Genomic DNA, 21,095 nt, shown 5'->3' on the forward strand with positions numbered 1-21,095 from the left:
GCACGGACTCTAATCTGGGAGAACCAGGTTTGATTCCCCACATGCAGCTGCTGGTGTGACCTTGGGTCAGTCACAAGTTCTCTCGGAGCTGTTCTCTCACGGGCAGTTCTTGAGAGAGCTTTCTCAGCTCCACCTACCTCACAGGGTGCCTGTTGTGGGGAGGGGAGGGGAAGGGAAAGGAGATCGTAAACTGCTCTATGACTCCTTCAGGTAGTAGGGTGGGGTATAAATCCAATCTTTTCTTCTTCTAAGACAGTGATGGCGAACCTTTTAGAGACCGAGTGCCCAATCTGCGACCCAAAACCCACTTATTTATTGCAAAGTGCCAACACGGCCATTTAACCTGAATACTGAGGTTTTACTTTAGAAAAAACAACTCATAAATTAACTTAAGATGATCCAAACAAAGTAAGGAAAGCAATCCCAAATGTTTTCATTTACTTAAATTATTTGGCAGAGAATTCGACACTTTAATGATGGTCTGGGCCTGGCTGGGGCGATGGCACGCGTGCCCACAGAGAGGGCTCTGAGTGCCACCTCTGGCACCCGTGCCATAGGTTCACCTAACCACTGTTCTAAGATATTTCACTTTGCATATGGCCAAACATGGTTTGTGCCAACCTTCACTTAGTACCCATAACACAGCTTGAGCTTCCAAAAGGGCCACAGTCAAACTGGGACCGGGAGCGGCTTACGCATGCCATCCCCATTCCCCTCTGCGTGGTGGGGAAGCCTCTGCAGGCGGAATGCCCGTGATGGCTACAGCAGGTCAGTTTAGACATCTTGCAAATCCATGTGGAGAGTTCTGTAGCTTTCGGCTCACACGATGCCTGAACTGAGCCCCTCAGTTGTGGATTCTTCCACAACCCTGCAGTGCTGCAGTTCGCTGTCATTCCCTCCTCCCCTAGCAACAGGTGCAGGCGAGGCCAACCTGCATTGTAAGTGGCTTTTCCTCAGATTACCCAAGCTTTTTAGCCGAAGTGAAGTTCCAGTGGCCCGTTTCCTGGTCTTCAGAACCTATAAAGGTTAGTCAAGAATAGAAGAGGGCCAACTCTTAAAATCTAATTATGAAACCTAAAAAATATATATGTAAACAAAAATTAAAATAACGAATAAGGGCCCATTCATACCTCATATACAAATATAAAAACATACAAAGGCTGATGAAATAGACCTAACGCGTTTCAGCCTTTACAGGCCTTCCTCAGAGGTCTAATACAAATAGAACATGTTGGCTGATATGTAAAAATATATACAATCATACATATACAGAACATGAACTAGAGACCAGAAAACAACTGTTCCAAAGTTTAACCACTGGGCAAAGAAGAGAAATACAAAAATACAAATGAAACCTCCAGTGCAATCACATGTCCAGTAGTACTTCTCTCTGGTCAACTTATATATTCTCCTGAGCTTTTACAGCCAAAGGTTCCCAATGAAATGTTTCTTAAGTTAAGTTTCCTGGTCAACAGCTCTCAGCCTTTCATGGAGACGATGCAATAACTCCATGAGCGTCCCATTTCCCGTCCTGCCAGAGGTGATAGGGAAGGATCCCACCAGAGAAGGAAACTATACACAGCCTTTTCCCTCAGGGTACCGACAATGTGGCAGAGGTCAGAGTGTCAAACTAGGACCTGGGAGGACTAGCTTTGCTCAGTTGCGGAGGCCTGCCAGGGGACCTTGGGCCTGTCACAACCTGAGCCTCAAAGTTGTCCTTACAATTTAGAGAGGGGGAACGATGTGAAAAGCTGTTTTGTCCCTGAGCGGGAAGAAAAGCAGGATATAAATTTTTTTTAAAGGCACTGAAGAACTTGGTATCCATGCACGGAACTTCCCCCCCACCGTTACAGAATGTAATGCTATTGCTACTGCTTGGGCTTTCTTTAGCATAAGTACGGGGTAAACAGAAAAGGACATCTGCTCATGTCCTCCTCCTTGCACGAAAAGGCTCCCTGTGGATTTGAGGACTGGTCACCCCACCCCGTGGGACTAAACCTCTGGAAATGCCTCGAGTCCAACCACTGAAGAGCTGCCTTCTGAGTGAAAAGACCTCTCCCACAGCTACACACCGGGCCTCCGCAAGCCCTTTCAACAGACAGTGCATCTCACTTATTTCATTTATTCCCCACTTTTATGCACAATGGGGCCCCCCCAAGTGGCTTCCCTCTTTTCCTTCTCCTCCATTTTTTTCTCAGGCAGGCAGCAAGCAACACACGTTATTGCCCAAGTGATAGGTGATCACTATCTATGTTTGCCTTGCCATCTAGCAGGAAGACTCGGGGCCTCGTGTAAGGCAGGTGTAGGGCTGTGGCTGAGAAGCACGGCATCTGTTTGGCATGCAGAAGTTCCCCTGTTCAATCCCCGGCAAGCCCAGTTAAACCAATCTGGAAGTAAAGGTAAAAGCTTTCCCTTGCTCAAAAGCTAGTCAAATCCGACTCTAGGGGTGCGGTGCTCATCTCCATTTCCAGGTCGAAGAGCCAGCGCTGTCCGAAGACATTTCCGTGGTCATGTGGCCAGTGTGACTAGATGCCGAGGTGCATGGAACGCGGTTACCTTCCCACCAAATTTATCTACTTCCTGTTTCTTGCTTTTAAACTACTAGATTGGCAGGAGCTGAGACCAGAGATGGGAGCTCACTCCATCATGCAGCACTCGGGTCTTGAACTGCTGAACTACTGACTTTCCAGACTGCAGTTCAGTGTCTTAACCACTGAGCCACTGGAAGTAGGTCATATGTAAAAAAGCTCCACCAGAGACCCTGGAGAGCCATGGCCGGTCTGAGTAGACAATAACAACCTTGAGGGACTGAAGAAGAAAAGAAATTGGATTTATACCCTGCCCTTCACTACCCGAAGGAGTCTCAGAGCGGCTTACAATCTCCTTTCCCTTCCTCTCCCTGCAACAGACACCCTGTGAAGTAGGTGGGGCTGAGAGAGCTCTTTTGAGGACTGCTCTTTCCAGAACAGCTCTGAGAGAACTGTGACTGACCCAAGGTAACACCAGCAGCTGCGTGTGGAGGAGTGGGGAATCAAACCTGGTTCTTCCTAACGACTACACCAAACTGGCTCTCAAAATATGATGTGGGGAGCTGTGTGGAATCAAACCCGGTTCTCCCAGGTTAGAGTCCGTGCTCCTAACCACTACACCCGACTGATGGTCTGATTTAGTCGAAAGTAGCTTCCTGGATTCATACAGTGATAACGCCTCATGCTCCAAAAACCATTCTCACAATCAAGTTCTTCTGCTGGGCTTCCAACCACGACGAAGGAGGCAAAATACCACGGACAGCCATCTCCTCATTCCAAAGTGAAATTTAATTCCCACAGGCAGGAATGTGTGTGTGTGTGTGTGTGTGGGGTGACAGAAAGGACATTTCAGAAGAGAGGCCCATACAAGAAACACACAAGGAAGAAACTAGGCGAGAAACGTACACAAAGGCTGCTCCTTCCTTTGCCAAGAGAGAACGCAGCAAAACAGGCTGTCTGGAAGAGGAAGGCCACCGTGCCCCGTCCTCTCCAGCTCCTTCCGCTCGTGAAGAGGCCAGGAATTCCAGGAGGGCTGGAAGGGGACTAATTTTCCACCAGGCGACACTGCAGGTTCTCCTTGTTCAAGGAATAGCCCCGGCCACAGCCGCCTGCTTTGAGGGCTCGGCCAGAGGGCAAGGCTCCTTCCTTGCGCTCTCCTTGGTTGTCTGCCACTGATGGGTGCCTCTTGCTCTGAAAAAATGAGAGAGGTCCAACGTCAGGAGGAAGGCATTTGACATTCACCCTCAGTTAAGGGGGAGGGGATGGGACAGTCACATTGGCATAGTCCTGATAACACCAAACCACGGCTCGGTGTTCCATCGGGAAGCCTCAAGCCCCTCCCCTTCCTGGACTCCCTGACTAGCAACAAACTGCAGTTTGGGAGATCCAGATCTGCAGATACTGGTTTGGAGCGGTTCTCCAAATGCAAATTGCAAGTCCCCCATCAAGGGTGGCTTGCAATTCTGATTTGGTGGAGAGCCACACGCCACCATCCGATTGCTTCGACAAAAGCCTTGGAAACTAGGATGGGAAGAAGATGTGCAGGAGAACCGGAGGCTAGTTTGTAGACAACCGTCAAGCCACGGAGTAGCATTCGATCTGCACCAAGGCACCATAATGGAGAGAGAAGAGAGCCCTCGGCCAGCTTCAGTTAGATGTCTACCTGCAAAATTCCTGCGCAGGAAAAGAGGCTACAAATCTCGCAGTGGCCACTGGGGTGAAGAAGAAGAAGAAGAGATTGGATTTATACCCTGCCCTTCACTACCCAAAGGTGTCTCAGAGCAGCTTACAAACTCCTTTCCCTTCCCCTCCCCACAACAGAGACCCTGTGAGGTAGGTGGGGCTGAGAGAGCTCTTTTGAGAACTGCTCTTTCCAGAACAGCTCTGAGAGAACTGTGACTCACCCAAGGTCACACCAGCAGCTGCAAGTGGAGGAGTGGGGAATCAAACCCGGTTCTCCCAGATTAGAGTCCGCGCACTTAACCACTACACCAAACCGGTGGTGGGAAAGAAAGAGATGTATCTCTTGGCTCTACTGCACCGCCTGCCCTCTTGATTCCTCAGAGGAGGCCAAGATACCTACTGCGTATGGGCGGTAAAGAGACAGGTATTATTTCTATCCATAGTCCGCATTTGTCACTGGGACCCAAAGCAGATTACAAGAACAGCAAAAGCTTCTCAGTCTATCAGGTCAGGAGGATTCCAAGATAGGATATCAAGGCAATCAGTAAGCGGATTATGAGGTTCAAGAACCTTTGAATCTAACAGCAAAGATTTCTGGCAAAACAGAATAATCTAGCCCAGCTCTAGCGGAGGAAAAGAAAAGGCCCCTTCTCCCCAAACTGCTTTCTCCTCCCTCCAATTTTCACAGTGGCACCCTACACCCCCCCCCCCCTTTGATTCCACGGTGGCAGCAGCTCTTAGGAGAAGCTGCTGCTGGGAGGGAGGCCTGGGGTGTCCTTTGTCTACCTGGGCAGCAGAACAGGGGTGGTAGAAGAAGAAGAAGAGAAGAGATTGGATTTATACCCCGCCCTTCACTACCTGAAGGTGTCTCAGAGCGGCTTACAAACTCCTTTCCCTTCCCCTCCCCGTAACAGACACCCTGTGAGGTAGGTGGGGCTGAGAGAGCTCTCTGAAGAACTGCCCTTGAGAGAACAGCTCTGAAAGAACTTGTGACTTACCCAAGGTCACGCCAGCAGCTGCATGTGGAGGAGTGGGGAATCAAACCCGGTTCTCCCAGATTAGAATCCCTGCTCCCAACCACTACAGCAAACTGGAGCGTACCACTTCAGACACTCCGTGGGAGAGTCATATAATGCTCTTCGTCAGGGGGAAAATGGCCTGGAAAAGTTATTAGCACAGCAAGAAAACAAATCCTAGCTCCAAGTTTTTGCATACTGTTTCCTGCTTACAGGGAGTTAATGTGTCTATGTGATGGGGGGGAAGCTCAAAAATGTAACCCCCTCCCCCCTGCAAACTGAAGTGGTACAGACCACTCTAGCCCTTCAAGTCTGCCGCAAGTTGAGACCAAACAGCCCACAGGCAGACATATGCCTGCTTGGCTGGAAGTGGTGGGCCTCACTACATTCCAGGGCTGGTGTGGAGAAGGCATCACCTCAGTCCATAACGTCATGCTGTGTAGTACAACCAAGACATAGAAGGTTTTGGGGACTAGGAAGGCAGCAGAACCTTGCTGACAAAGAGCGGCTTACAGCACAGTGAGGCCCAGGAGTCCCTGTAGCTTCTGAGCTGGCTAGCGGCTCTTGGACTTTACCCAAAGTTGACACAAACGCGAGCTGGGAGTCTGCTTGCAGCCCCCAAGCCTCTCAACGACAGAAGGTCAGTAATTTATCTGGAGGAGGGATCTGTCTGTTTGTGAAGAAGCCCGTTCAGAACAGCTAAGAGAGCTTCAGTACCTCGAAGCTGTGCAAATACATCATGGGCTCCCACAATGAGCCCCTGGAGAGTTACAGCCGATAGCCATGAAAATGAGAATGTAAGAAGAGCCCTGCTGGATCAGACCAGTGGTTCCTTCTAGGCCAGCATCCTGTTCCACAAAGTAGCCAAACCTGTTGTTGGAATAGGCAATGTCTATCGTGCATAGATAAAGAAGATGACAAGAATATCCTGCAGGGGGCAGCAGAGGGGACAACTATTTAGCATAGCAAGATTAGAGACTGCCTACTATTTTCAAATAGTCTCCTTCCTGGCTCAGTTAGGGCTGTTTCCTGCTCCTGCTGAGAACAGTTTGTTACTCTCTCTTCCTAGCTAGTTAAGACAGTTAGACGTCTTTTTCTCTGTCCTCTTTCTTACGAAGTTTGTTCTCTTCTTAATAAACTGACTTTATTCTTTAAATAGCTTGTGTTCCATTTTACTGCAAATCTACAGTCCGCCAACACCAGTCACCCAGGAGGGCCAAAAAACAGGGCATAAAGGCCAAGGCCTTCCCTGATGTTGCCTCCTAGCACTGATATTCAGAAGGATGCTGCCTGTGGATGTGGAGGGTCTCTTTATTCACCATGGCTAGTAGTAGCCACAGATGGACCTGTCCTCGATGAATCAGTCTAGCCCCCTTCGAAAGCCCCTAGGAAAGCCATCGATGACTGTGGCCATCACGACCTCCGCTGGCAGCAAGTTCCATAGTTTAATTACTGGTTGAGTAAAGAAGTGTTTCCTTTCCTCCGTCCTGAGGCAGCACGGTGGAGTGGTTAAGAGCGACAGACTCTAATCTGGGGAACCAGTTTTGATTCAGCACTCTTCCACATGAAGTCAGCTGGGTGACCTTGGGTCAGTCACAGCTCTCAGAGGTCTCTCAAGCTCACCCCCTAGTGGTGTATAATGCTGAAAGAGCTACAACTTCAGGCTGCCAGACAATCTTCAGATCTCCTGGCTATACTACACACACTGCCATGTGATAATTATTATTGATCTTTATTCCATCCTGAATCTGTTACCCATCAGCTTCATCAGGTGCCCCCAAGCACTAGTATTTTTTGGAGAAGGAGCAAAAGTTCCTTGCCAACTCTCTCCCTCCCTGTGCAGAATTCTATACACCTCTATCATGTCCTCCTCTTAGTTGTCTCTTTTCTAAACTGAGAAGTCCCAGACTCTTCATCCTTTCCTCATAGGAAAGGCGCTCCAGCCCCCTAATCATCTCGGTTGCCCTCCTCTGTACTTTTCCCAGCTCTGCAATGTCCTTTTGGAGTTACGGGGAGCAGAACTGCACACAGGATTCTAAATGAGACCACACACCATATCCCTATATAGGGGCACTACAATATCGCCTGTTTTTGTCAGTCCCTTTCCTTAAAAAACCCAGCACAGAGTTTGCCGTTTCCACCGCTGCAGCACAGCGGGTCAACACTTTCATTGAGCTGTTCACTACGACCCCAAAATCCCTTTCCATCGCAGTCACACAGCCAATGTTCCCTCTAAGCTGTGGAGTCTTGTGAGCAAAAATTCTAATTTGTGAGCTACTGGCATTAAAGTTGTGAGTGAGCGATTTGGCTGCTGCAGAAATTAGTTTGCTCTGGAGCCACCCTTCCTGAGCTGAGACAGAAATGTGTGAGCCGAAGGCTAAAAAATTGTGAGCTAGCTCACACTAACTCAGCTTAGAGGTAACACTGGTCACAGCCAGTTCGGACGTGGTGTGAAAGGTATCCCCGGCCAAAACGTCCAGGCTAAACGCAGCGCTGAAGCCAGAAGAAAGAAACGGGCTGAGAAAACAGCAAACAGCTAGCCCTGCTCCTACCACCAATGGCCTGTGCTCAAGAAGACTAACACCAGGGTGGGAAAAGCCAACGCGCCAGAAGCCCGGATAATAAAGCAGAAGGCAGGTAAAACGCTTCACCCCACAGATGACCCCCTTTCCACGCCACCTCCCCTCCTCTCCAAATGCATCACCTGAGAAGCAAGGGCACTGGGAGAGTTGTCATCCTGCAGGATGCTGAGAGGAGACCGCCCGGAGCCTGTGGCGATGGCCAGCATTTTGCCACTGGGCTTGCGCCTTACTGGCTTGCTCCCTTGGAAAGAAAGAGGCAGAACACGGATTAGCCCCGTCTGGACAGGCACCGTCCCTCCCCACTCTCCAAGGGGAGGGCCGAGAGCAGCATCTGCGCACGCTGCCCCTTGGCTCTAGCAACACAGTCCTTGACACATGGGCACATTTTGTTCCACCAGCTGACAGGCGGCGCACGCTGCGTTCCTTCTTCACCCAGGGAAGGGTCACTCTTCTCTGTGGTTACAAAGGCGTAGACCAGCGGTGTCAAACTCATTTGTTACACGGACCAGATATGACCTAAATGTCACTTTGTTGGGCCAGACCATGTGGGCCATAAAACGTAATGCCAGGTACGGGAGACATGAACTTTATAAAGGACCCAGGCAAACCCAATTAACAATATCATTTTTTACTCAAAATACAGACGTGCTTAAAACATTAACGCTCTTACAGTATTTCCTTAAAGTATCTCCCTGATGTCCACCCTCCCAGTTCCACTGTTCATTACTCATTAGCACTGGGACAGGATCAATGTTCCTTCTAAGCCGTGGAGTCTTGTGTGCAAAAATTCTACTTTGTGAGCTATCGGCATTAAAGTGGTGAGCGAGCGATTTGGCTACTGCATTAATTAGTTTGCTCTGGAGCCATCCTTCCTGAGCTAAGACAAAAATCTGTGAGCCGGAGGCTAAAAAACTGTGAGCTAGCTCACATTAACTCAGCTTAGAGGGAACACTGGACAGGATACAGGGAGACAGTGCACAGCCTTGGTCACCTGGCAATAAAGGTAAAATGAGCAGTTGTTCAGGAGCCAGATAAGAACCCTGAATGGGCTGGCTCTGGCCCACGGACCGTATGTTTGACACCCATCAACAAACGCCGCTGCCAAAGACTGAGTACTCTGAGAACAGGCTGGCTCTAGACTAAACTTTCTGTGGGCAGAAGGGACCTTTTTACTTCCCCAGTCCCACCACAGCCTTCTGATCGCCATGAAATGCTGCTCCTGGAGGTGGGGATTGGCCAAAATTGCCAGTTTGAGTCTGGATCCAACCCAAGGCCCTATAGATTCTCCCCCAGTGGACATTAGGCGGTCCTGTTCAGATGGAAATCTCCCCCACCCGAGGTATATCTTTATGTACGCAGCCTAGCCTATTATCTTCCACCACTCGGGAAGCTCCACTCTTCTCTCCCCACAGCAGTTGAGTCTAAGCACCGAAACGCCAACGCATGCCTTTGTCTGGGACACTCCCCGCCTTACCTGCAGGCCGGAGGGCATCAGCGGGGTTTGCCCCTGCCCTTGGGGCAGCCACGGCAGAAGCGTTCTCAGCCAGCTGCTCCCTCCTCTCCTCTTCCCTCTGGGACGCTTCGCCAGGGGAGGCCTCCTCCCTTGAAACCCCTGTGACAGAGGCCCTCTCGCGCTTCTGGCCTTGAGGGGAGGGATCCTCAGGGAGCGGTCCCTCCTTGGCTGCTGTCGCCGCAAAGGCTTCGCTGAGCTGCTTCACGAGGCTGTTGATGGTGTCTGAGGGAGGCGAGAGAAAGAACTGAGGGTCAGCGGGAAAACTTGCACCAGGGAATAAAGACAACATGAAGACAATCTAGATAGGTGTCCAATCCCCACAACTTGCAATTAATACACGTTTGTAGCAAAGTAGTATTTTATTGAAGCCATGATGGAACAGGAACACGTTCACTGCTTGGAATAACTACAACGGTTGGGGCAAAGAATAATAAAGTAGATTCGTACTGGCGATAACCAATGGACATGGTTCCCGCTCGTGTGGGTGGACCCATATTCGCGCCCGTAGTCTGAGAATCAACGGTTTTCTAAAAGATAAACAATTAGGCTCTTCTCACACTCCAATTCATTATAGACTAAGCGAAGCCGGCTCTTCCCCACACCTGTGACCTTGCTGATCACCATAGTTCAAAGCAACACTAGCGTTCATAGAAAGGAATGCACGAGACAAGCAAACGAGCGATTCATTATACCAGCAAGCATGTGCAATTGGATATCACTAAGGAACATGAAGGGGGGGGGAACCCTAAGCAGGGAAGGTTGTGCTCAGCACAGAGTTCTTTGGCAGCTTGCTGACAATAGGGAGGGTCCAAGGAGCAGGGCTTGCGTTCAGCACTGGGCTCTGTCACTGGGCAACACCTCAGACTGTGTCAGGGACTTTCTGGAGTGTTGAGGAGAGGGAGGGGAGTGGCGGGACTTTGGAAGTGACCTTCTGCGGCTGGAAAATGAAGAAGACTTGAGTTAGGGGGCCGCTCTCCCCTCCCTTTCTCCAAGACCCTGAGAATGATCTCGGCAGACTGACATTCAAGGCAGCCCCTTGGGTCAATGTCTACAACCCCACGCTCCAGATTTCAAAACTGTTGCAGAGTTAGGACCTGGATTGAGCCTATGAAATATTCACAACAGGCAGATCCTTCTACATTAGTCGTTTGAAGCTATACAGTTTTCTGGAACTCGATGCCTCTGAAATACTTAGAATCGTAATTTTCCTGAGGAGGATTATCGAAACGAAGTCTTCAGTGTCCGGATTCTTCGTTGGAAAGAACTACTTTGGAAAGAGAATTTTATGGAATATTTCATTGTGTATCAGAAGATTCATATTTGGTATCATTGTGCTTTATTGTGCAAGGATTATATTCATGAACTGCACACATGGCATTTGTCCAATACATTAACATTGTTACTAGTTCTATTGTGTCATACGGTGGCCAACCAGTTCCTCTGGAGGGCCAACAAACAAAGAACAGAGGCTGAGGCCTTCCCCTGATGTTGCCTCCTGGCTCTGGAATTCACAGGATTCATGCCTCTGGAGCTTCCCTTTAGTCACCATGGCTAGTAGCCACTGCTAGACCTCTTTTCCATAAATGTCGACATCATTAACATAAGAACATAAGAGACGCCAATGTTGGATCAGGCCAAAGGCCCATCCAGTCAAACACTCTGTCACACAGTGGCCAAAAATACCAGGTGCCATCAGGAGGTCCAGCAGTGGGGCCAGGATACAAGAAGCCCTCCCACTGTTGACCTCCCCCACAAGCACCAAGAATACAGAGCATCACTTGCCCCAGAGCCCCTATCTATACCTTGTGGCTAATAGCCACTGATGGACCTCTGCTCCATAGGCTCATCTAATTCCCTTTTGAAGCTGTCCATGCTTGTAGCCTCCCCCACCTCCTGTGGCAGTGAATTCCGTGTGTGAATCACTCTTTGGGTGAAGAAGTACTTCCTTTTATCCGTTCTAACCCGACCGCTCAGCAAGTTCATGGAGTGCCCACAAGTTCTTGTATTGTGAGAAAGGGAGAAAAGTACCCCTTTCTCTACTTGTTCTTTCCCATGCATAATCTTGTAAACCTCGATCATGTCACCCCTGTTGTCTTTTCTCCAAGCTAAAGAGCCCTAAGCGCTTTAACCTTTCCTCATAGGGAAAGTGTTCCAACCCTTTTATCATTCGAGTTGCCCTTTTCAGCACTTTTTCCAAAGCTATAATATCCTTTTTAAGGTGTGGTGACCAGAACTGCACACAGTATTCCAAATGAGGTCTCACCATTGATTTATATAGGGGCATTGTTATATTGGCTGATCTGTTTTCAATACCCTTCCTAATAATCCCCAGCATAGCATTGGCCTTCTTACACTACATCCTCTGGCAGTGAAGTCCACGTGTTAATCACTCGCTGTGTGCAGAAATATTTCCTTTCCCCACTTACTTTAAATGCTGTCTGAAATTGGAATTTGGGTGACATTGGTGGTTTAAGTTGCAATGTGAACCTTAAGGGAGTTATGGGATGGTTGTGTGAGTGTATATGAGTATGGTTGTAGATCACCGAAATGATTGCATCTTTAATTTCGTTGTACTATGTACAATTACAATAGAGTATATTATTATTATTATTATTATTACCAGCTACCACAGCTTTCATGGGTGTGCGTGAAATGCCAGGTGTTGGGGAACGAGGGTCCAAGTTCAGATTCTGGTCGTCATCTACTGATCCCTCTTCCTTGGAATCCAGCATGGGACTCCCCTGTGGGGAGCTCTCTACCTGAGAGAAAAAGAAAGGAGAGCAAGGCTAAGCACTGAGCCCAAAGGACCAAGGCTAGGGTACTAGGTGGACAGGGAAGCAAAGTCCAAGCCACCCCGCTGTACAGGCCAGGTGCTCTCAAAGGATAGGCACAGGCCCCTAGCCCCAGGGAGGGCTGTGCCCCCCACAGATGACCCCCTCCCCCGGGAGCCCCATTGGCACAAATACGTGCCTGAGCCTCTATTAATGGGAGGGGAGAGCCTGCCTGCCGGCCAGTCACTTCCTGATAATGTCACAAGTCATGTCACCACGTCAGGGGCACGCACCCCCATAGAAAATTTTCCGGCCACAAGGCTGGATAGGCGTAGTACCTCTATGGGTGTTCTCAGGATCCCAGCCGTGGGGGAGCGCGGATCACTGACATGCGCCAGGTGCTTGTTGAGTAGCGGCTTGGAGGCGGGGGTCGTGGGGGTGCTCTCGGAAGCCCCCATGCCGGCAGGCAGGGAACACGGCACCCGCTCAGTCGGAGGCTGCGGCAGAGGAGGGGCTCTGCAGAAAGAAGAATCCCTCTGCAGTCACGCAGTCAGAGAAAAAGGAAACCGGGGTCCAAAAAGCAGATTGTTCCAAACCAGCCCCCTATGATACAAGGGTTACTCCCAGCTTGGCATTCCAGAATGTATAACAGGAGTCCCCAATAGGGTGCCCATGGGCACAATGGCACCTGCCAAGGCCTTACTTGGTGCCCACCAAGGTGTTTTCAGAAAGTGGGTGGGGCCAAACCGGTCTCTTGCCCAGTAGGGCTTCCAATTTGCCACTGGAGATATGATTGGCTATGCAGATTAACCTACTATCATCTCAGTGGCAGCTGTCAGCACAGCATTGGCTTTATTGCCTCTCTTTCCGGGCATATATTAAAATCCCCCCTATTTTCCCCTGCAGTTGGGCTTCCCAGACATTTTGCGGTTGCACTCACCACCCGGTGTCAGAATTCCAAATGTGCCCACAGGCTCGGAAAGGTCAGGGACCCCTGATGTATAAGAACAGACTTCCAACAGCTGTTAACTCCCTTCTGCCTCTGGAAGCAGAATGAGTAGCGATCCTGATGCTATTTCTCTTGGCTGACTCCCACATTATCAGATGGCAGAGATTTAGGAGAAAACTGCTAAAGGGGTAGATTAGCATAGGAGAGCCGGTTTGGTGTAGTAGTTAAGAGTGCAGACTCCAATCTGGGAGAACCGGGGTTGATTCCCCACTCCTCCTCCACATGCAGCTGCTGGTGTGACCTTGGGTCAGTCACAAGCTCTCTCAGGAGCAGTTCTCGAATGAGCTCTCTCAGCCCCACCTACCTCACAGGGTGTCTGTTGTGGGGAGGGGGAGGGAAAGGAGATTGTAAACTGCTCTGAGACTTCAAGTGAAGGGCAGGGTATAAATCCAATCTCTTCTTCTTGCCAACCCAGGCAACGCAAAAGGATACCCTTCCGACCTTACAGAAGCCCACCAATGCACACAGGCTTTTTGGCCTTGCTTATTATGATCATGGAGTAGCGGAGCAGCCAAGATGATGGGAGAAGAAGAGAAATAGGCAGGAATTTAAGACCTGCAGCCTAATTTAGACAAGTTGAGCTCTTTCCTTTCTAGTCCACTGCATTCTGACTACTGGTTCTAGCACGCAGGAGGATGCTACCTACTAAATTTATTTACTTCTATTTTTTATTTTGTTCATAGTTCATCTTTCTCACAGGGACTCAAAGCAGATTAAACATAGTCAGTACAATTCAACAAATTGGGGCATTTAATGACCCATGCCATTAGCATTTTGAAAGTCTGGAACCACCTGAAAGAACTGAAGAGGAGCAGAGGTATTTACATGACACATTAAGCGATACAGAAGTTACAAAACAGGATCCTACTTACAATAAGCTACACACAGCAGTATAGACCACAGTCCCACATCATGTATCCAAGAATATTTGTGAACCATTTGGTCAGCACAATCCTATTCTCTGTGCAGAAAAGCCCTCTAAAATAGTTCAGTTCGGCATAATTTGCATTCATCTATGCAGGTCAGTAGTGCGGATTCTAACCAGGGCAGCAGCTCTCCCAAAGTCTCAGGTTAAGGCTTTCCACAGAACCTTCTCAGCTGGAGAGGCCAGGTTTGAACCTGGACCCTTCTACTTGCAAAGACTGAATTCCTCCCTGGTTTACACGGGATTTGCAAAGGTGATGGTGGCCTGAATACACTCAACAGGATTTAGGAGGAAAGAGGGTCTTAAAAAAGAACTGTGGCTGTATGCTTCTATTGGCATCCTTCTTGGAGAAGGTCGGGAGAAAAGACCCTTTCTAACATTCCTTGTAATAGGAGACTGCAGTCACACAAACCTAAATAATCCCCCTTCAGTGCACTTTCCAGCTGGATCATTTTGCCAGTTCACACAGTGGGGGAGGGGAAAGAATGCCGCCCCTCCCGTGCAGTTCTACAGCCCATTTTACCAGCTCCATTCCACCGCAGAATCAGTGTTGTTGCGTAGCGGTGAAAGCGTGGAACTAGCAGTTCGGAAAACCCAAGTTCGAATCTCTAGCCTCTGCCGTGAAAAGCCACCGAGTGAACAACCCAACCTACCTCAACCAGCTGCTAGAATACAATAAAGGCTGAATCAACCTCCGTGCAAAGTGAGCTCAGAGGAGAGATGCCAGCTGCGATTCAAATATCCCGCTTTCCACCGCCAGGCCCCATGTGCCAAGTATGATTGGACCCAACGACTGCCACTCATTCTTATCACGCCCCTTCTTCCTTGTTAGTTTAAAACCATCACCTACCCCTCTTTAGGTCTCCTTCAATTGGCAGAACGTATAACGCGCCCCTCTAAAGTGGGTTTCTATTGGTTTGCTTTTCTGTCAATCAGTAACAAGGACCGCCCATTCTTTTAATGAGACGCTCCCAGCCGTCTATCTGGGGTTTTCTATTGGTTTAGTGTTTTGTCAGTCAGTTGGATATTGCCCCGAGTTACTCTACTTTATTGGCTGGTTTAGACCAATATAAAGACCCATCGCCCTTCTAACGCCAATAAAACTCTGGGCATTTAATCATAGCTATTGGCCAGCATTTACAGATTTGATTGGATCAGATGGCTGTCCTTTTCAGGGGCCAAAATGCTGATAGGGTAGGAAAGGGGAAAGGGGCGTGACCAAGCAAAGCTCCTCTGTGTCGGGGGTTTAACGCCAAGACGGTGGCGCTGTTCTTTTGTGCTTCACTCATTGGCTGCCAAAGGGACGGCCTCTGATTGGTGGGGTGTGGCCGTGGGTGGTATCAGAGAGAGCAGCTGTCATGGCGGAGCTGAGCGAAGCGCTGCTCTCTGTATTGCCTTCTATCCGAGTACCTAAGGCCGGCGACCGTGTCCATAAGGATGAGTGTGCCTTTTCCTTCGATACCCCGGTAAGCCCCCCTGATGGAGAGCTGAGCAGCTGAGGGGGCCCCGTAGTTACTGCCGACTCCGCACCTCAGCTCACCCGGCCCGGGGGGGGGGAAGGGAATCGCCTAGGTCGCGCGGGGCATCATGGGACTTGTATTCTTTCCTGGGGCGTATGGGCTATCTAAATCCATACGCAAGAATCCCAATGAGAACTACGAGTCCCAGCAGGCCCAGGAGCCCCGTCAATTTTATTTGAAAAAATGCTGTGCTTGGTGGGTGATGTAGTTCGATGGGGTTCCATCGCCGGTCTGCGATAGGTCTGGGGCCGGCTGTGGGAAATCTGCCTCCGTTTTCTCGGCTTCTTCTTTTCCTTCTCGCTTCGGCCGTGGGAACGGCAGCTCCCTTCTTCCTAACGAGCATGATAAGTCAATTTTAATCGGAGTAAGGGCCGAAGGATGCCGGGCGTTGTAGTCCTCCGTGCTTAGGCTACCCCTTGTAGGAGTCTCTGAGGGGCCGCGCCTCACCAGACGCCTGGAAACTCTGGAAGTATCTAGGCGCTCTTCGCGGTGCCTGCTGGGATACGAAGTCTGACGGCCCTGTTTCAGATGCCAGCTTTTGCCCTGTGGAACTACCAATCCCGAAATCCTTTGGGGGCAGGGCAAGTGCCAGGCCTTTAACTGCCACAGCGCACATGGTGCTGCATGACTAGCTGGTGCCTCCCACATCAGCTCCCTGCCCTCCCCTCTCATTTTAAGGGTGTGCATGTGATGATTTTGCACATCTGTTTGCTCTGAACATTGCATTCTGGTGCAGGCAGGCGCAGTTCTGTCTGAAGAGAGAGACGCACACCTGTGGGTGGTGATGCCTTTTCCATACAAAACAAGCCACACTCTTCTGGTTCCTGGTTGGTTGGCTTCTGAGCCAGATAAAACAGGAATCCTGTAGCACTTTAAAGACAGACAGGGTTTTATTCCAACTATGGCCACCAATTTTATTCAGCAAAGTAACCATTCTAAAATGATCGATTTTATCATTTACATGTTAACAGGCTTATGATCTGTTTAGTCTGCAGACATATTCTTACACAGGATAAGCTCTGCTATTGATTTTTGTTAAGGGAAACATACATGTTAACACTATCCAGTGTCTGTCTTCTGCACAGATGTTTAACACTAAAGCTGGCATTGAAAAACATATGTCCCTCAGGCACGAATGAGCCTGGAATGCACAGGTAACCTTTGGCCAGTTTTCAAAGCCTGGGAACGCTTTTAAATGAACATAGAAATATATAAATGAATCCTAATGGTTTAATGTTTTGCATCCCTAATTTCTCGCCTATGCTTTTGTAGACTAGAGATGACCTTGTCCGGTACAGTGGTTAAATCCTTGCTATATACAAGTTTATTAATGTGGCTATGAAGAAAACTGAGGTTTTTTTTAGTAAGGGCCCTAAAATGTAAATAATACAGGGTGAAATGTAATCATGTCAAATTGAATGTAATCCAGAAAAGTACAGCGATCATGTTAGCATTTAAGGCAGGGGCTCTCTGACAGCTTTCCTGGCACCTGCCAAGTGTTTTTAAGAAAGTGGGTGGGCCCAGCAGAGCTTCTAATTGGCTACTGGAGGTCTTATTGGTTGTACAGTTTAAAATAATGTTTCATTGGCAGCAGCCATCACATTTGCGTCAAGATGCTACCTGACTCCCTTTGGTGCAAAGAGCCTGTTTCCACTTCCAAGTCTGCATTTGCTTCCTACTGCTGAGTAGCCTGTTGTCTGACTTCTTAGATAGCCTTGGCCTCCCCAAAGGCATCTGTCCTGCAGTGGGACGTCACCTCCCTTGTTCGATCTGCCTGCCTTTCATGGTCTGGGCCAGTTTTTCTGCCCAGAAGCAGCACTCCTTTCAAGAAACAACCAGCCGCTAAATGCCGTTTCTCCTGATCCCAGTAGAATGTGGGTGTAGCCTCTTCTGAGCCGTGCTCAGCACCTTTGCCTCCTGAGAATTCTGTATATCAGCGGGACTGAGGCAGGAAATGGAGTTTTGCAGCCGAGAGAGTCAGATGTGCGTCACGTTTGGTAGCTCAAACCTAGATATTCCAAACAAAATCTCCATCATGACAGCTTTCAGTAGCCAGTCAGTCTCAGAATGCTGCTGCTCCCCTTCCTTCAGGAGATCAGGAATCTCACATTCAGTTTCCACTCACAGCTCAAACCAGGTATTAAATCAGCGTCGAATAAGACACAGAAAGATGGGAACAAAATCATGAACTAAGAAAGTATCAGGTGTCTCTTTTCGGCAAGGAGAATATGGATGCAATTGAAGACAGCACAAATCCAGAGTTGGGAGGGCAAAAGGAACAGTGCAAGTTGAACCGATCACAGTTCTTGTTTCTTGCTTGACCGGACCTTCATGGGTAACTTTATGCTTTGTTCCCATAGTAGGTCTTTGTGATGTTAGGTGTGACGAAAAATATAACTGGCATTGGGATGCCAGTCCATATAAAGTTATAGCGTGCTGCAATTCAAGTCCTGTGGATAGCTGTGGCAGGCCTGTCTCTAAAATTATATTGTTATTAGTGGGACAAGATGCAGCAAAGAAAAGCCAAAAGACTGGTTAGCGCATCTGGCTGTTTTCTATGAAGATAATTCTGGAGTGTTAGTCTGTTGCAGCAAAATTAAGCAGGAGTCCGGTGACACCCTGAAAATGAATACAGCTTATTCCAGCTTAACCTTTCACGAGTCAACATTCACTTCATCAGATGCTCGAAGAGGACATCCATAGCAGATACAATATCTGTTGTATTTATGCAAGTGTAAATATATCTGCTATGGATGAAGCGAGTTGTTAACTCACAAAACCTCATGCTGGAATAAATGGCGTTTGTCTTTAAGGTGCCGCTGGCTTCTTGCTTAATTCTTCTATGAAGAGGGATTGAGTGTGGATCTCCTTACTTGGGGAAATGTGTAAGGTAGAGCAGGGGAAAAGGAAGACAATAGAGATCTTTATAAAATTCTAAGTGGTGTGAGAGTCAGCGTGGGGTAATGGTTAAGAGTTGCTTGCCCTGACACGTGGTAATGATTGGGGGCTGTCAAAAGGCATAGATAACTTCATGGAAAGGGGGCCGCTGGATGACACTGGCAGAGTTGAAATCCCTCTGTTTAAAAAGGTGTAACTCTGCTTGGAATTGCTGGTCTTGAAGGTTCCGTTTAGCTATTTTGGCTGACTCTAAGTACCAGACACTGGGGCGGAATTGGAAATGGCTACCTCTGTCAGCCCCTGTTTGTCAGTATCCCAGGGCCGTCCTGGTGACTACAGTTTGGTACTGCCTGATGGACTACATGGGCCTTTTGCCTGTTGTTTGCAAGTCTGTTACACATCCTTCTGGGTTCTCTTCCTCGTTTGGATTGCCTCTTCCAGTTCAGTTCCCCCATGCTATTTCTTTCCACCAGTTCCAGTCCAGTTTCCACCATGTTGTTCTTTCCGCTTTGTCACCCAGCATGAAAGTATCACAGACCGAGTGTCCTGTATATGCTATCAAATGTTGACAAAGTATTTAATCGCACAGTACAGCTCTCATAACTGGCTGTGCTCCACCCTTCTAATCCATTGTGCTGAAACAGCAGCCGCTTATACTGATGGAATGTCCAGCGTCAGTAACTCTGTGTGGGTCACAGATCTGTGTTGGACACTGATGGGGAGATGCCTAAGCGATTCAGATGCAAATGATACAAGCAATGTTTATTGCAAAGAATTCTAATAAACCATGCTGATCACCTGGCAAAGCAGTTAATGGCTATGAAAGAGTGGGACATGCACAAATATAAATGGCCAGTGGGTTGGGCCCAGCCAGTTCTTTTCCCATTCATTCGTGCCCAACGCTCCTCCTCACTATAGCTTCCATCCCACTTGGCTTTGCTACACGCAGGTCAGTGTTCCCTTTAAGCTGAGTTAGTGTGAGCTAGCTCACAGGTTTTTAGCCTCCAGCTCACACATTTTTGTCTTAGCTCAGGAAAGATGGCTCCAGAGCAAACTAATTTATGCAGGAGCCAAATCGTTTGCTCACAACTTTAATGCCAGTAGCTCACAAAGTAGAATTTTTGCTCACAAGACTCCACAGCTTAGAGGGAACATTTCTCCAGCATAGCCTTCATTTGGTCAAAGGGGGACACTCCTCCATTTTCCCCCAGTGGAAGTGCAGGTTGGGCAAGCCCAATGAATTGGAACAGATGAAAGGAAAAAAAGTAACTACAGGTCGTTTGATGACCATCAGCCCAGAGCTAGCGGAGCTTCCGCACCTCTGCCCGTAGTCAGTTGCAGAGGTCAGGAGCCACCAAGGGCTCCCTTCCAGCCCCCACTGAGTTCACTTGTTGAAGGGGAGGGATACCGCCAGCCAAACTTGTTGGCTTGATCTTAATTGGCTGGGACTGAAGGGTAGCAAGTATTTTATAGTCGCTGGCAACTAAAGGATTGAAATATCAGCTCCTGTGAATCAAACTGGTAGCTGGTGTGGTCGAACTGGCTACAGCTGTGCAAAGCGGTGAGTGCATGTGAACAGAGGTGGGGACGAACCGTGTTTTTGCATTTCAGTTTGTGTGACTGGACTGTGAACCCATAAAGACGGTGAACTGGCTACAGCTGTGCAAAGCAGTGAGTGCTTGTGAACAGAGGTGGGGATGAACCGTGTTTTTGCATTTCAGTTTGTGACTGGACTGTGAACCCATAAAGACGGCGAGGTTGGTTTGTGAACTGACCTGGTTTGTATTGGTTCGTGAGCCATTTAAAGTTTAAACCCCTGCTTTCTTCTCCCTGCGGCTTTCTGCTCCTCGCGAAAAGCCACAGCACGCAGAAAGCAGAGGGTGAAATGGCTCCGAGCCATTTAAACCCTGCTTTCTGCTCTTCACAAACCGCTTCAAAATTCATGAAAACTCAGTTTGCGAACATTGCTTCATGAGCCAGCCAAAATGCATGACAAACTTCAGTTCATCGGCCGGTTTGTGCCTATCCCTACTTGTGAACTTGCTGCAACGTTTTGTACCGGTTGCAACTTTTATTCATTCTTCAATGGTAGCTCTGTGGAGAGCCAGTTGCGATAGTCAAGGGCAGAAGATGCTGCTCCATTCTACTGTATGCAGACATCTGTTTGTAAGATTGCACCAATGTGCATTCACTTTGAATTTGAAACCAGGTACCAGTACCTGGATAAATGCAGGGTTTGTATCACACATCCAGCTTTACGTACATTGAGCATAACATGAGAATTACTCAACACACTTTTAAAAACAAGGATACACTGTACACAGATTGTACATGCATTCGCTGGAACGTGAGGAGGGCAGGTGTAAACTGGCCAGTGGACTCTACATAGCTTCAGCGGACTGCTTGACCCTGCTATAGGGTGGAATGGATAGTGGGGAATGTTCTGCTTTCACGGGGTGTCATGTTCCATTATGTGTGGTTGAGTGTGGATGAATTGCACGCTGGGTGGCTTTTAATTCTTGTTATAGGCTCCCTTGAGCCTCTCGGAAGGGCAGAATATCAATATATGAAACAGCTAAAATGAGGCACACAAAACATATGTATCAGTTTGGTGTACTGGTTAGGAGCACGGAAATCTGGAAGAACCAGG

At 48.6% G+C, this 21,095-nt stretch overlaps 2 protein-coding genes across 3 annotated transcripts in view; one reads left to right on the forward strand and one right to left on the reverse strand.

The window, feature by feature from the left end:
- Window positions 1-3,342: 3,342 nt before the first annotated feature.
- Window positions 3,343-14,778, reverse strand: CDCA3 (cell division cycle associated 3). The gene is made up of 6 exons (XM_015418809.1): window positions 14,681-14,778; window positions 12,432-12,609; window positions 11,943-12,081; window positions 9,284-9,544; window positions 7,932-8,050; window positions 3,343-3,719 (listed from the first exon to the last, which is right to left on the reverse strand). The coding sequence occupies exons 2-6, from the start codon at window positions 12,549-12,551 to the stop codon at window positions 3,573-3,575; spliced, it is 786 nt and encodes a 261-aa protein (XP_015274295.1). The 5' UTR covers window positions 12,552-12,609; window positions 14,681-14,778; the 3' UTR covers window positions 3,343-3,572.
- A 590-nt stretch (window positions 14,779-15,368) lies between these two features.
- The window catches only part of USP5 (ubiquitin specific peptidase 5 (isopeptidase T)), a 33,456-nt gene continuing 27,729 nt past the window's right edge, over window positions 15,369-21,095 (forward strand). For both annotated transcript variants that reach the window (XM_015418797.1, XM_015418798.1), the window contains exon 1: window positions 15,369-15,493. In XM_015418797.1, the coding sequence (XP_015274283.1) occupies window positions 15,386-15,493 (108 nt within the window). In that variant the 5' untranslated portion in view covers window positions 15,369-15,385. The remainder of the gene's footprint in view (window positions 15,494-21,095) is intronic.

This window comes from Gekko japonicus, unplaced genomic scaffold, assembly GCF_001447785.1.
Source record: "Gekko japonicus isolate JY-2015 unplaced genomic scaffold, Gekko_japonicus_V1.1 scaffold1244, whole genome shotgun sequence".
NCBI lineage: Eukaryota > Metazoa > Chordata > Lepidosauria > Squamata > Gekkonidae > Gekko > Gekko japonicus.

What these genes read in the sequence shown, in the direction of transcription:
- CDCA3 (XM_015418809.1), bottom strand. Translation starts at nt 12,551, where the DNA reads ATGGGGGCTTCCGAGAGCACCCCCACGACCCCCGCCTCCAAGCCGCTA. An exon ending in CATGAAAGCTGTGGTAGCTG is followed by an intron (nt 9,545 to 11,942) that starts GTAATAATAATA and finishes CGCCTCCCTCAG; the next exon opens with ACACCATCAACAGCCTCGTG. An exon ending in CCAGTGCCCTTGCTTCTCAG is followed by an intron (nt 3,720 to 7,931) that starts GTGATGCATTTG and finishes TCATTTTTTCAG; the next exon opens with AGCAAGAGGCACCCATCAGT.